This window comes from Scomber scombrus, chromosome 12 (assembly GCF_963691925.1).
Source record: "Scomber scombrus chromosome 12, fScoSco1.1, whole genome shotgun sequence".
Classification (NCBI taxonomy): Eukaryota; Metazoa; Chordata; class Actinopteri; order Scombriformes; family Scombridae; genus Scomber; species Scomber scombrus.
Genome location: NC_084981.1, coordinates 22246930 through 22259997, shown reverse-complemented (window position 1 = coordinate 22259997; position 13068 = coordinate 22246930). Strand labels below are relative to the sequence as shown.

At 38.8% G+C, this 13068-nt stretch overlaps 1 protein-coding gene and 16 non-coding genes across 17 annotated transcripts in view; 15 read left to right on the top strand and 2 right to left on the bottom strand.

Moving 5' to 3' along the window:
* The window catches only part of mrps5 (mitochondrial ribosomal protein S5), a 30158-nt gene extending 26651 nt beyond the window's left edge, over positions 1 to 3507 (top strand). Inside the window, exons 10-12 of the mRNA XM_062430709.1 lie at positions 1553 to 1615; positions 2196 to 2332; positions 2909 to 3507. Of these exons, the coding sequence (XP_062286693.1) occupies positions 1553 to 1615; positions 2196 to 2332; positions 2909 to 3133 (425 nt within the window). The 3' untranslated portion in view covers positions 3134 to 3507. The remainder of the gene's footprint in view (positions 1 to 1552; positions 1616 to 2195; positions 2333 to 2908) is intronic.
* A 1428-nt stretch (positions 3508 to 4935) lies between these two features.
* On the bottom strand, positions 4936 to 5029 carry trnai-uau (transfer RNA isoleucine (anticodon UAU)). Its single transcript has 2 exons — positions 4992 to 5029; positions 4936 to 4971 (listed from the first exon to the last, which is right to left on the bottom strand). It is a non-coding gene; the product is annotated as a tRNA-Ile (tRNA).
* Positions 5030 to 5368: 339 nt separating this feature from the next.
* On the bottom strand, positions 5369 to 5462 carry trnai-uau (transfer RNA isoleucine (anticodon UAU)). The gene is made up of 2 exons: positions 5425 to 5462; positions 5369 to 5404 (listed from the first exon to the last, which is right to left on the bottom strand). It is a non-coding gene; the product is annotated as a tRNA-Ile (tRNA).
* Positions 5463 to 5880: 418 nt separating this feature from the next.
* Positions 5881 to 5974, top strand: trnai-uau (transfer RNA isoleucine (anticodon UAU)). Its single transcript has 2 exons — positions 5881 to 5918; positions 5939 to 5974. It is a non-coding gene; the product is annotated as a tRNA-Ile (tRNA).
* A 317-nt stretch (positions 5975 to 6291) lies between these two features.
* trnai-uau (transfer RNA isoleucine (anticodon UAU)) lies at positions 6292 to 6385 on the top strand. Its single transcript has 2 exons — positions 6292 to 6329; positions 6350 to 6385. It is a non-coding gene; the product is annotated as a tRNA-Ile (tRNA).
* Positions 6386 to 6683: 298 nt separating this feature from the next.
* On the top strand, positions 6684 to 6777 carry trnai-uau (transfer RNA isoleucine (anticodon UAU)). Its single transcript has 2 exons — positions 6684 to 6721; positions 6742 to 6777. It is a non-coding gene; the product is annotated as a tRNA-Ile (tRNA).
* Positions 6778 to 7131: 354 nt separating this feature from the next.
* Positions 7132 to 7225, top strand: trnai-uau (transfer RNA isoleucine (anticodon UAU)). Its single transcript has 2 exons — positions 7132 to 7169; positions 7190 to 7225. It is a non-coding gene; the product is annotated as a tRNA-Ile (tRNA).
* Positions 7226 to 7344: 119 nt separating this feature from the next.
* Positions 7345 to 7438, top strand: trnav-uac (transfer RNA valine (anticodon UAC)). Its single transcript has 2 exons — positions 7345 to 7382; positions 7403 to 7438. It is a non-coding gene; the product is annotated as a tRNA-Val (tRNA).
* Positions 7439 to 7800: 362 nt separating this feature from the next.
* On the top strand, positions 7801 to 7894 carry trnai-uau (transfer RNA isoleucine (anticodon UAU)). The gene is made up of 2 exons: positions 7801 to 7838; positions 7859 to 7894. It is a non-coding gene; the product is annotated as a tRNA-Ile (tRNA).
* A 390-nt stretch (positions 7895 to 8284) lies between these two features.
* trnai-uau (transfer RNA isoleucine (anticodon UAU)) lies at positions 8285 to 8378 on the top strand. Its single transcript has 2 exons — positions 8285 to 8322; positions 8343 to 8378. It is a non-coding gene; the product is annotated as a tRNA-Ile (tRNA).
* Positions 8379 to 8684: 306 nt separating this feature from the next.
* On the top strand, positions 8685 to 8778 carry trnai-uau (transfer RNA isoleucine (anticodon UAU)). The gene is made up of 2 exons: positions 8685 to 8722; positions 8743 to 8778. It is a non-coding gene; the product is annotated as a tRNA-Ile (tRNA).
* Positions 8779 to 9353: 575 nt separating this feature from the next.
* Positions 9354 to 9447, top strand: trnai-uau (transfer RNA isoleucine (anticodon UAU)). Its single transcript has 2 exons — positions 9354 to 9391; positions 9412 to 9447. It is a non-coding gene; the product is annotated as a tRNA-Ile (tRNA).
* A 389-nt stretch (positions 9448 to 9836) lies between these two features.
* On the top strand, positions 9837 to 9930 carry trnai-uau (transfer RNA isoleucine (anticodon UAU)). Its single transcript has 2 exons — positions 9837 to 9874; positions 9895 to 9930. It is a non-coding gene; the product is annotated as a tRNA-Ile (tRNA).
* Positions 9931 to 10236: 306 nt separating this feature from the next.
* On the top strand, positions 10237 to 10330 carry trnai-uau (transfer RNA isoleucine (anticodon UAU)). Its single transcript has 2 exons — positions 10237 to 10274; positions 10295 to 10330. It is a non-coding gene; the product is annotated as a tRNA-Ile (tRNA).
* Positions 10331 to 10905: 575 nt separating this feature from the next.
* trnai-uau (transfer RNA isoleucine (anticodon UAU)) lies at positions 10906 to 10999 on the top strand. The gene is made up of 2 exons: positions 10906 to 10943; positions 10964 to 10999. It is a non-coding gene; the product is annotated as a tRNA-Ile (tRNA).
* A 389-nt stretch (positions 11000 to 11388) lies between these two features.
* Positions 11389 to 11482, top strand: trnai-uau (transfer RNA isoleucine (anticodon UAU)). The gene is made up of 2 exons: positions 11389 to 11426; positions 11447 to 11482. It is a non-coding gene; the product is annotated as a tRNA-Ile (tRNA).
* Positions 11483 to 12743: 1261 nt separating this feature from the next.
* Positions 12744 to 12837, top strand: trnai-uau (transfer RNA isoleucine (anticodon UAU)). Its single transcript has 2 exons — positions 12744 to 12781; positions 12802 to 12837. It is a non-coding gene; the product is annotated as a tRNA-Ile (tRNA).
* The last annotated feature ends 231 nt before the right edge of the window (positions 12838 to 13068 follow it).

The window sequence follows — 13068 nt, the reverse complement described above, 5'->3', positions numbered from 1 at the left end:
TTACTGTAATTGTAATTAAATCAGATTTTCTACATAATATATAAAATGATTTATTTGTACCCCTCTGCTTGTTTGATACACATTCAGATATCCCTAAAAGTTAACTCAGCTGTAATTCTGCAGACAGGTCGCCTTCAGGACAATAATCGCTCATGTTTTGGTGGCAATCCAGATCTGGGATTTATTGCACCAGATGATGAACAGTTTTTCTCAGTAATTGTTATACTGCGCAGATCGGTTATTTTTGGAAGTCCAGCATCTGCACGTCCCCCAGTTTGGCCAGCAGACGTGTTGTTTTGATGGAAAAACAAATCTGGTAAACAAACAGAAAACATTAGGGAGACAGCAGCTTTACAATCCAGATCTGGGATTTATTGCACCAGATGATGAACAGTTTTTCTCAGTAATTGTTATACTGCGCAGATCGGTTATTTTTGGAAGTCCAGCATCTGCACGTCCCCCAGTTTGGCCAGCAGACGTGTTGTTTTGATGGAAAAACAAATCTGGTAAACAAACAGAAAACATTAGGGAGACAGCAGCTTTACAAGTCAGATCTGGCAGATGTTTGAGCTCTGCTGACCTTCCAGTTGTTTTTTTGTAGTTTGTATTTAATCCTAGTCCCCTAGAAACAGGGTTACAGTGTGAATATTAATGTGGCTTTATTGTTGCTCAGCCACACACAGTCAAAGTGTATTTGCATAAATCTGAATTTGGCTTTTCCAGTGTGTTTTAGGCAGTCTGGCTGTCTTCAGGCCTTGTTCTTCAAAGGACAACCAAACAAACACCTTTTAGTCTTTTTGGTTGAGGTTTAGCTCAGGGAACAGTTTTTAGTGCAGTGTTGGAGTCAGAGCCTGAAAAAAACAGCAAAAACGCTAAAAAACTAGAATATAAAAGTGTGTATCATGGATGTTTACTCTTTTTTGTATATGCTCTGATTTTGTCACAGTTTGGATCTGTGAGTCACAAATTAACCTGGACCTCCTGCAGTCATAGCAAATGTTCAGTCCATACTGCAGCGTTTGTTTGTGTGTGTGTGTGTGTATGACATTTATATTTCTTCACCCAGTAGGATACAAAGTGGAACATTTGGTTGGATCCAAATTATCTACCTCTTTTTTACAGCTTTTCTCCTCTCATCCATCCCCTCCGTCCTCTCTATTGTTGCAACATCCCATTACAAACTCTATCTTGTTAAGTGTGGCTGTAGGAACAGCAGCCATTGAGATGTTTTAAGAGTGCAGAGCAGGATTTTAACCTGAAGCTATGGAGCTGTACAGTCCTCTCAACTCCCACTCGGGGACTGTGCGGCTGAATAACTAACGAGCCACAGCTGCTGCAGTGATCAGGAGACACTGACATGTGGAGAGAGACATCTGGTGGGCAGGTAGAGAAACACAGAACCTGAGGGAGAGCAGAGGAAAAGTTGCAAAAGAAAACACAAGTGTAAATTAGACTTCAGCTAGTCAATTTGGCCGTCTTTTATTTCCTTCTCCTCCTGCTCTGTCTACAGTGAGAATAACTCTTTGGTTTTTTGTTTTTTTCTCACCAACAGTTTTTCATGACATTGAATCCAGGTTCAAAAGAACAACTCTTCGCATGAAGAAACAAAACGAAGGTATGTCTGTATTTGTTCAGCATTTAGCTAGCAGTATTCAATGAAGCTTAGTGTGTACTCAGATGGGTTGAGCTATATGACTCTACACTGTGTACCATGAGGAACTCAGGTAATGCTTTATTTCACAGGTCTGTAGTAATCATACTACTACTACTAATAATAATGATAATAATGATTTCCAGGCCATTTTCCTAGAAAGAATGATGTAATTTGGTATAAATTACCAAGTAAAAATGAATTAATTGTGTATTCATTGTGGGAAACTACATCCTCCATATATGTTCAATTGTCTTAACTCTGCTGTGCACTAACTAAAATCCTCTCTGTCACACGAGCAATTGTAGTAATTCATTGGAAGGGTATTAACACTGGCTCTTAAATTCTTAAATAATTTCAAATTTAGAGACCCATGAAATAAAGCATTGTTGTCAAAATTCAAGACAATTTACTAGTGCATAAGATATGTCAATATAGCCATACAAACTAACATATCACATGGAAGAAGACTTTATATTGTCCATCCCCAGCGTTGACTCGTGTTAATATCCATGTGTGTATTTTTGTGCTGGATTCTCTGCAGGTTACGGTCTGCGATGCCACCGTGCTGTCATCACTCTGTGCAAGCTGATTGGCATGAAGGACATGTACTGCAAAGTAGAAGGGTCCTGCAATCTCCACAACATCACCAGGGCTCTCTTCAATGGATTAACCAGTCAGGTGAGGCCAGGTCGACACGGCAGGCGTACAAGAGAAATTTGTTTTAAGCACTCTTTCTTTTACTCTCTCAGTGAAAAGACAGAAACAATAAAACAAAATCTTCGTTCATGCGTTACAGAGAGGCTGAAAACATTTGATGTACTATAGATCTCTGGCAGATCCCTGATGACACTTTACCCAATGCATCCTGTTTAAGAAATATCATCTCACGTTCTCAGAACTCGCTGTTTTTCAAGAAGTTAAGAAGTCAGGGAAAATCAAATTTGATACTTAAATCTCAAACTTATAACATGAAGATTCATTTATTTATTTTTAAATACTTGTTTAGCACAAAAATGTGTCTCTGTGCATCATTCCTTCACTGCAGACATTGAAATTCTGGAGCTACTAATTAAAACAAGCAGTGTAGAAATTAATGTCTACAATCCCTTATTCTCTTTTTTGTCTTGTTTCCTTTTCCATCATCAGGCACACTAAATCTTATAGAGGTTGTCCAGTTGACTTCAGAGCCTCAGTCTTGCTGTCCCTCTTATTACTAACATCTATTCCTCTTCTTTTTCTTCTTTCATCCTGCAGCAAACCCACCTGACACTGGCAGAAAAGAAGCAGCTCCATGTCGTTGAGTTCAGGACGGAGTGCGGCCCCCTGCCCATAGTGGTGGGGAGTCCCAAAGAGGAGGTGCGACCCAACCCAGAGCCCGAGGACGAGATCCCCAACACCCGGCTGAACTGGGGCGACGTCAAAGCCGCACAAGGAACCAAACGCTCCATCTGGGCGGGCGTCAAACGTACCATCTGGTAGTGCAGGAGTGGACTGATGGCTGGGTCGGACCACAGAACAGATGTTTGGACTGAAGCTTCAGACTTTTAACTCTGGCAAGAAAAGCTGAAAGTATGGAAGCAGATCCATATGTGAAGAGCTCATTTTTGTGAAGCAGAATGTCAGCTTTTGTTATTCATTTTTGAACGTGTGATTGTTTTGTCAACCAAGAACGAAAGTTACATGTTTCTCAAACTGAAGATATCTCATTTGAAAACATCATTAACAGCCAGTGTTGTGACTCACACTGATATCAAAATTTCCCTATATCTGTCAGAAAAAATCTATTTCCTCGTCCACATGGAATTGTCGCACAATGTACACCATTGAAATAAAGTTTAAAATGCCAAAACTTATTGTAATGTGAGCACTTTTCTGTCTCTGTAGCATTAATTCATGAATGTTGCATCTGTAAAATAATGAACTCTGACAGCAAGGTCTTCTTCTTCCTCTATAACAGAAAAGTTTAAGGTTTAACTGTCAAAATGAGTTCATTAATCAAAACTTATTTTCCCCTCACTGAACCACAGCTTGTCTGGATTAATAATGAAATGAACAAAGTCAAATCATCAAGGGGACAGGAGAGGTTAAGGAGAAACTGATGTGTTTAAGAATATTTTTTTTCTAGCATGGTTTGCACCTTTTTAAATCTCACTAGAGTTTTGGCATAATCATGTTTGGAATCAAATGTTATGCCTGTAATTAAGGGGGAAAAAGACTTTCTATCACTTGAGTTGTGGAAATGTAGGGGAAATAGCTACCTTTTAAGTATTGAACTTGTCTAAGTAAAGGAATAATTACACAATTTAGGAAATACCTGTATTTGCTTTCTAACCAAAAGTTCTATCAATACAATGTCAGTGTACTAATGGCTTGTGTCAATTAGCTTAGCATAAAGACTAAGAGATAGGAAACAGCTAGTCTGACTGACATTGCTTCTGTATAGATTAAACAAACAACATACAGCATGTTAATTAGTAAAAAGTATAACATGCATCATTCTTATCTAACTCTGAACATTTTTTCAAACAATTCCTTTAATTTATCCACGTATTTTTTCTCCTCTCCTGTTTCTGTTTTATCTCTGAACAACATGCCTGTGGGATGCAGTTTAAACATCGGCTAAATGCTTAGCTTTAAACCTGTTGACCATCATTACAGTGCACTCTGCACATCGTGACCTTTTAAGGGTTCTTTCTACCATCCAGACACCGACAAACAAAAGCATCAGGAAAGGTCAGTCCGGGAAAATAAATGTTTGTAAAGTGTAATTTTTTCTTAGTGCCACAATAAAGGGAAAGATATTTATGAAGTGATTAAGTTTCTAAAACCGGGGTCCAGATGGTTCACTGTAAATTATTAATTCCCTGAGCATGTTGTGTGACTGTAGTCCTCACTGAATCTGCTGTATCAGCGTATTTGTAATAGACGGTATGTCTGAACACTAGAAATTCTGTCCTCCTTTACATCCAGTACTGTAGAAGAAACCCCCGAGGTCTTCACAACAAAACAACTTACGCAAAAAATAGTTTTTCCAGCTGCTGTTGCAACCAAGTTTTTATTGGTTTTTAAAGTTCACCTGACAACGACAAATAAATTTTAAAAAACAGGACTGGAGGGCACTGTTGAACACTCCTAATCTTTTTATGACATTATGTAAGTTTGCACAAAAATGCATTATGGATGTTTTTCATTGGTTTATTTACACCCAATTCACACCTGAGCTTTTTTCATACCTGCTGCTAACATATACTTACACCATATTGTCTAATAAAGTGCAAAAATGCTCCAGGTGAGGCTCGAACTCACAACCTCGGCATTGCTTTACAGTGTACTGTCTTATAAGTACCGCGCGCTGACCGATTGCGCCACTGGAGCTTGTTTTTGTTGCTTAAGCTAAATATATGAGCCTCCTTTATGTGTGTGTTTTGATTCGTCTGCCTCTTTATCACCTTAATGCAATCACCATCTGAAGCTACTCATAGCTATTTTGTGTAAGGAAAAATATTCAAAAAGGCAGTACAATCCACTAGTTCCTAATCAATATTGTCACATGTACCTTACATTTGCAGACAGTGCCCTAAAAGCCCATAATTGGGTTTAATGTTTCATGCTGATTTCACACAAACTAGAGCTTTTTTGCTTTGCTTTATTCCAGACCACTTTAACAACTCTCAGCATTATGTTGATCACCACAGTTAATAGTGTTCAATTAAATGCTCCAGGTGAGGCTCGAACTCACAACCTCGGCATTGCTTTGCAGTGTACTGTCTTATAAGTACCGCGCGCTGACCGATTGCGCCACTGGAGCCTGTTTAATTACTGCAATACTTAAAATTTAGCATGTGGACTTGTAAACACCTTCTATGCCCGTGTGTTGAAGATGTTGCTGTTGATGTGATCACGAGAAAACAAATACTTTGATTCCTGTCAGATGTTTGAAAACTGCTCATTTTTTTCCACTGAGCTCACTCTTATTGGGTAACATATGAAGACAGAGAATGCAAAAACAGATCGGCATATGAATCAGCTTATAGTAAAGAGGTCAAAGTTCAAACCACAGTGTCTTATGGATCTGAGCATATTTTTTATGTTAAAAAAATCAAATAAAGAAAAGTACAAAAACAAATGTTTTTGTTTTTTTTATTCTTTACAAAATGGTCCTTAGTAGTTAATGGGCTAATATATGAAGAGGTGGCTGTATCATATGTAATAACCAGCCTAAAAGAGCTCCAGTGGCGCAATCGGACAGCGCGCGGTACTTATAAGACAGTACGATGTAGAGCAATGCCGAGGTTGTGAGTTCAAGCCTCACCTGGAGCATTTAGTTAGATGATATTACCTGTGTTATATGATGTGAAAAAAAACTAGACTTTGTGTGAAATAAGCAATTGAAACACGTCCAAAATTACACCCAATTCTGGTCTTTTAGGTCACTATCTGCAAATGTAAAGTGTGTTCAGTGTGGTCAGATCTGTGCGGTCGTTCACTGTGAAGTTAGCTGCTTCAACACACAACCTGTACATTGCTCTACATACAAGATGGTGACTGTTGTATAAATTATTCAACTATCGCACTGTGATAAAAACGCACACACATATAAAAGAGGCCCACATATTTAGCTAATATGAAGCAAGTAAGCTCCAGTGGCGCAATCGGTCAGCGCGCGGTACTTATAAGACAGTACGCTGTAGAGCAATGCCGAGGTTGTGAGTTCAAGCCTCACCTGGAGCAGTTAATTGAACACTAGTGGCTGTGGGGATGTGGTTATCATAATGAATATGCCCAGAGCCATAAGACACTGTGGTTTGACTTCTTTACTATAAGCTGATTAGCCAATCTCTTTTTGCATTCTCTGTCTTCATATGTTACCGAATAAGAGTGAGCTCAGTGGAAAAAAATGAGCAGTTTTCAAACATCTGACAGGAATCAAAGTATTTGTTTTCTCGTGATCACATCAACAGCAACATCTTCAACACACGGGCACAGAAGTTGAACGTGCTACATTTTAAGTATTGCAGTACTTAAACAGGCTCCAGTGGCGCAATCGGTCAGCGCGCGGTACTTATAAGACAGTACACTGCAAAGCAATGCCGAGGTTGTGAGTTCGAGCCTCACCTGGAGCATTTAATTGTTAACTGTGGTGATCAACATGATGCTGAGAGTTGTTAAAGTGGTCTGGAATAAAGCAAAGCAAAAAAGCTCTAGTTTGTGTGAAATCAGCATATGAAACATTACACCCAATGCTGGGCTTTTAGGGCACTGTCTGCAAATGTAAGGTACATGTGACAATATTGATTAAGAACTAGTGGATTGTACTGTCTTTTTGAATATTTTTCCTTACACAAAATAGCTATGAGTAGCTTCAGATGGTAATTGTTGTATAAATGATACACCCATCGCATTAAGGTGATAAAGAGGCAGACGAATCAACACACACACATAAACTAGGCTCATATTAGCTGAAGACATAAAAACAAGCTCCAGTGGCGCAATCGGTCAGCGCGCGGTACTTATAAGACAGTACACTGTAGAGCAATGCCGAGGTTGTGAGTTCAAGCCTCAGCTGGAGCATTTAATTGTTAACTGTGGTGATCAACATGATGCTGAGAGTTGTTAAAGTGTTCTGGATTAAAACACCATTTATGAACATTGATGTGAAAAAGGCTTTAAGTAGTGCAGTACTTAAACAGGCTTCAGTGGTGCAATCGGTCAGCGCGAGGTACTTACAAGACAGTACGCTCTAGAGCAATGCTGAGGTTGTGAGTTCAAGCCTCACCTGGAGCATTTAATTGGACACTATTAACTGTGATGATCAACATGATGTTGACAGCTGTTAAAGTGGTCTGGAATAAAGCAAAGCAAAAAAGCATCTAGTTTGTGTGAAATCAGCATATGAAACATTACACCCAATGCTGGGCTTTTAGGGCACTGTCTGCAAATGTAAGGTACATGTGACAATATTGATTAGGAACTAGTGGATTGTACTGCCTTTTTGAATATTTTTCCTTACACAAAATAGCTATGAGTAGCTTCAGATGGTAATTGTTGTATAAATGATACACCCATCGCATTAAGGTGATAAAGAGGCAGACGAATCAACACACACACATAAAGGAGGCTCATATTAGCTGAAGACACAAAAACAAGCTCCAGTGGCGCAATCGGTCAGCACGCGGTACTTATAAGACAGTACACTGTAGAGCAATGCCGAGGTTGTGAGTTCGAGCCTCACCTGGAGCAGTTCTGTACTTTATTAGATTATATGGTGTTAGTATATGTTAGTAACACATATGAAAAAATCTCAAGTGTGAACTAGGCTAAATAATGAAAAACCTCCATGATGTCATATAACATAATGCTATAAAAAAATGAGGGATGTTCCGACATGATGACAAATGTAAAGTGCATGTGACGATATTGATAAGGACACTGAAAAAACAAATTAAGTGGCTAACCTAAAGTCCTTGAATGTGAGACAGATAGATAGGCATATTCACATTTGTGCAATCTTTCACTGTGAAGTTATACACCGATTGACTTAAGGTGACAAAAAAGCACAAGAATAAAGATGCGTAGGGTTACCCTACATATAAATGAGGCTCACATATTTAGCTAACATAAAGCAAATAAGCTCCAGTGGCGCAATCGGTCAGCGCGCGGTACTTATAAGACAGTACGTTGTAGAGCAATGCCGAGGTTGTGAGTTCGAGCCTCACCTGGAGCATTTAATTGAACACTAGTGGCTGTGGGGATGTGGTTATCATAATGAATATGCCCAGAGCCATAAGACACTGTGGTTTGACCTTTGACCTCTTTACTATAAGCTGAATTAGCCAATCTCTTTTTGCATTCTCTGTCTTCATATGTTACCGAATAAGAGTGAGCTCAGTGGAAAAAAATGAGCAGTTTTCAAACATCTGACAGGAATCAAAGTATTTGTTTTCTCGTGATCACATCAACAGCAACATCTTCAACACACGGGCACAGAAGTTGAACTTGCTACATTTTAAGTATTGCAGTACTTAAACAGGCTCCAGTGGCGCAATCGGTCAGCGCGCGGTACTTATAAGACAGTACACTGCAAAGCAATGCCGAGGTTGTGAGTTCGAGCCTCACCTGGAGCATTTAATTGTTAACTGTGGTGATCAACATGATGCTGAGAGTTGTTAATGTGTTCTGGATTAAAACACCATTTATGAACATTGATGTGAAAAAGGCTTTAAGTAGTGCAGTACTTAAACAGGCTTCAGTGGTGCAATCGGTCAGCGCAAGGTACTTACAAGACAGTACGCTCTAGAGCAATGCCGAGGGTTGTGAGTTCAAGCCTCACCTGGAGCATTTAATTGGACACTATTAACTGTGATGATCAACATGATGTTGACAGTTGTTAAGGTGGTCTGGAATAAAGCAAAGCAAAAAAGCTCTAGTTTGTGTGAAATCAGCATATGAAACATTACACCCAATGCTGGGCTTTTAGGGCACTGTCTGCAAATGTAAGGTACATGTGACAATATTGATTAGGAACTAGTGGATTGTACTGCCTTTTTGAATATTTTTCCTTACACAAAATAGCTATGAGTAGCTTCAGATGGTAATTGCTGTATAAATGATACACCCATCGCATTAAGGTGATAAAGAGGCAGACGAATCAACACACACACATAAAGGAGGCTCATATTAGCTGAAGACACAAAAACAAGCTCCAGTGGCGCAATCGGTCAGCGCGCGGTACTTATAAGACAGTACACTGTAGAGCAATGCCGAGGTTGTGAGTTCGAGCCTCACCTGGAGCAGTTCTTTACTTTATTAGATTATATGGTGTTAGTATATGTTAGTAGCACATATAAAAAAATCTCAAGTGTGAACTAGGCTAAATAATGAAAAACCTCCATGATGTCATATAACATAATGCTATAAAAAATGAGGGATGTTCCGACATGATGACAAATGTAAAGTGCATGTGACGATATTGATAAGGACAATGAAAAAACAAATTAAGTGGCTAACCTAAAGTCCTTGAATGTGAGACAGATAGATAGGCATATTCACATTTGTGCAATCTTTCACTGTGAAGTTATACACCGATTGACTTAAGGTGACAAAAAAGCACAAGAATAAAGATGCGTAGGGTTACCCTACATATAAATGAGGCTCACATATTTAGCTAACATAAAGCAAATAAGCTCCAGTGGCGCAATCGGTCAGCGCGCGGTACTTATAAGACAGTACGTTGTAGAGCAATGCCGAGGTTGTGAGTTCGAGCCTCACCTGGAGCATTTAATTGAACACTAGTGGCTGTGGGGATGTGGTTATCATAATGAATATGCCCAGAGCCATAAGACACTGTGGTTTGACCTTTGACCTCTTTACTATAAGCTGAATTAGCCAATCTCTTTTTGCATTCTCTGTCTTCATATGTTACCGAATAAGAGTGAGCTCAGTGGAAAAAAATGAGCAGTTTTCAAACATCTGACAGGAATCAAAGTATTTGTTTTCTCGTGATCACATCAACAGCAACATCTTCAACACACGGGCACAGAAGTTGAACGTGCTACATTTTAAGTATTGCAGTACTTAAACAGGCTCCAGTGGCGCAATCGGTCAGCGCGCGGTACTTATAAGACAGTACACTGCAAAGCAATGCCGAGGTTGTGAGTTCGAGCCTCACCTGGAGCATTTAATTGTTAACTGTGGTGATCAACATGATGCTGAGAGTTGTTAAAGTGTTCTGGATTAAAACACCATTTATGAACATTGATGTGAAAAAGGCTTTAAGTAGTGCAGTACTTAAACAGGCTTCAGTGGTGCAATCGGTCAGCGCAAGGTACTTACAAGACAGTACGCTCTAGAGCAATGCCGAGGGTTGTGAGTTTAAGCCTCACCTGGAGCATTTAATTGGACACTATTAACTGTGATGATCAACATGATGTTGACAGTTGTTAAAGTGGTCTGGAATAAAGCAAAGCAAAAAAGCTCTAGTTTGTGTGAAATCAGCATATGAAACATTACACCCAATGCTGGGCTTTTAGGGCACTGTCTGCAAATGTAAGGTACATGTGACAATATTGATTAGGAACTAGTGGATTGTACTGTCTTTTTGAATATTTTTCCTTACCCAAAATATCTATGAGTAGCTTCAGATGGTAATTGTTGTATAAATGATACACCCATCGCAATAAGGTGATAAAGAGGCAGACGAATCAACACACACACATAAAGGAGGCTCATATTAGCTGAAGACATAAAAACAAGCTCCAGTGGCGCAATCGGTCAGCGCGCGGTACTTATAAGACAGTACACTGTAGAGCAATGCCGAGGTTGTGAGTTCGAGCCTCACCTGGAGCAGTTCTGTACTTTATTAGATTATATGGTGTTAGTATATGTTAGTAGCACATATGAAAAAATCTCAAGTGTGAACTAGGCTAAATAATGAAAAACCTCCATGATGTCATATAACATAATGCTATAAAAAATGAGGGATGTTCCGACATGATGACAAATGTAAAGTGCATGTGACGATATTGATAAGGACAATGAAAAAACAAATTAAGTGGCTAACCTAAAGTCCTTGAATGTGAGACAGATAGATAGGCATATTCACATTTGTGCAATCTTTCACTGTGAAGTTATACACCGATTGACTTAAGGTGACAAAAAAGCACAAGAATAAAGATGTGTAGGGTTACCTTACATATAAATGAGGCTCACATATTTAGCTAACATAAAGCAAATAAGCTCCAGTGGCGCAATCGGTCAGCGCGCGGTACTTATAAGACAGTACGTTGTAGAGCAATGCCGAGGTTGTGAGTTCGAGCCTCACCTGGAGCATTTAATTGAACACTAGTGGCTGTGGGGATGTGGTTATCATAATGAATATGCCCAGAGCCATAAGACACTGTGGTTTGACCTTTGACCTCTTTACTATAAGCTGAATTAGCCAATCTCTTTTTGCATTCTCTGTCTTCATATGTTACCGAATAAGAGTGAGCTCAGTGGAAAAAAATGAGCAGTTTTCAAACATCTGACAGGAATCAAAGTATTTGTTTTCTCGTGATCACATCAGGTACATCGGTCAGCGCGCGGTAATTATAAGACAGTACACTGTAGAGCAATGCCGAGGTTGTGAGTTCGAGCCTCACCTGGAGCAGTTCTGTACTTTATTAGATTATATGGTGTTAGTATATGGGTCAATGACGTATAAGGATTTTCAACAACTCAATTTTAGAATAAAAAAACAAGCATATCTAATGCAGTAGTTGAAACATTCAGAATGTTGTGTACCTGACAATTTATATTACAATTTGAAAGTGATTTTAGTGGGGTTTTTTCAAGATTAATTGGCACTGGCCTGAAAAAAAAGTCATTTGGTGCGACCATGATTCATCTTGAAATATCTTATCTAAATAAAAGATCATCATTTACAAACATTTAAAAAAAATTCAAATACTTTGTTTCCAAACACTTTATATTACTGAAAACTTGTAAAAAAAGATGTGAAGCATGTTAAGTAAATTGATTTATTTCAAGATGAATCATGGTCGCACCACATGACTCTTTTTAAGGCCAGTGCCAATTAATCTTGAAAACCCCCCACTAAAATCACTTAATTTCAAATGTATAATATGGATCTTCAGTTACACAACATTCTGAATGTTTGAACTAGTGCATTAGATATGCTTGTTTTTTATTATTCTACAATTGAGTTGTTGCAAATCCTTATACGTCATTGACCCATATGTTAGTAGCACATATGAAAAAATCTCAAGTGTGAACTAGGCTAAATAATGAAAAACCTCCATGATGTCATATAACATAATGCTATAAAAAATGAGGGATGTTCCGACATGATGACAAATGTAAAGTGCATGTGACGATATTGATAAGGACAATGAAAAAACAAATTAAGTGGCTAACCTAAAGTCCTTGAATGTGAGACTGATAGATAGGCATATTCACATTTGTGCAATCTTTCACTGTGAAGTTATACACCGATTGACTTAAGGTGACAAAAAAGCACAAGAATAAAGATGCGTAGGGTTACCCTACATATAAATGAGGCTCACATATTTAACTAATATAAAGCAAATAAGCTCCAGTGGCGCAATCGGTCAGCGTGCGGTACTTATAAGACAGTACGTTGTAGAGCAATGCCGAGGTTGTGAGTTCGAGCCTCACCTGGAGCATTTAATTGGACACTATTAACTGTGGTGTTTAACATAATGCTGAGAGTTGTTAAAGTGGTCTGGATTAAAACACCATTTATGAACATTGATGTGAACAAAGCTCTAGTTTGTGTGAAATCAACAATTCCAACACATCAAACATTAAGCCCAATTCTGGGCTTTTAGGGCATTATCTGCAAATTTAAGGTGCATGTGACAATATTGCCTAGGAGCTAGTGGACTGTACCACTT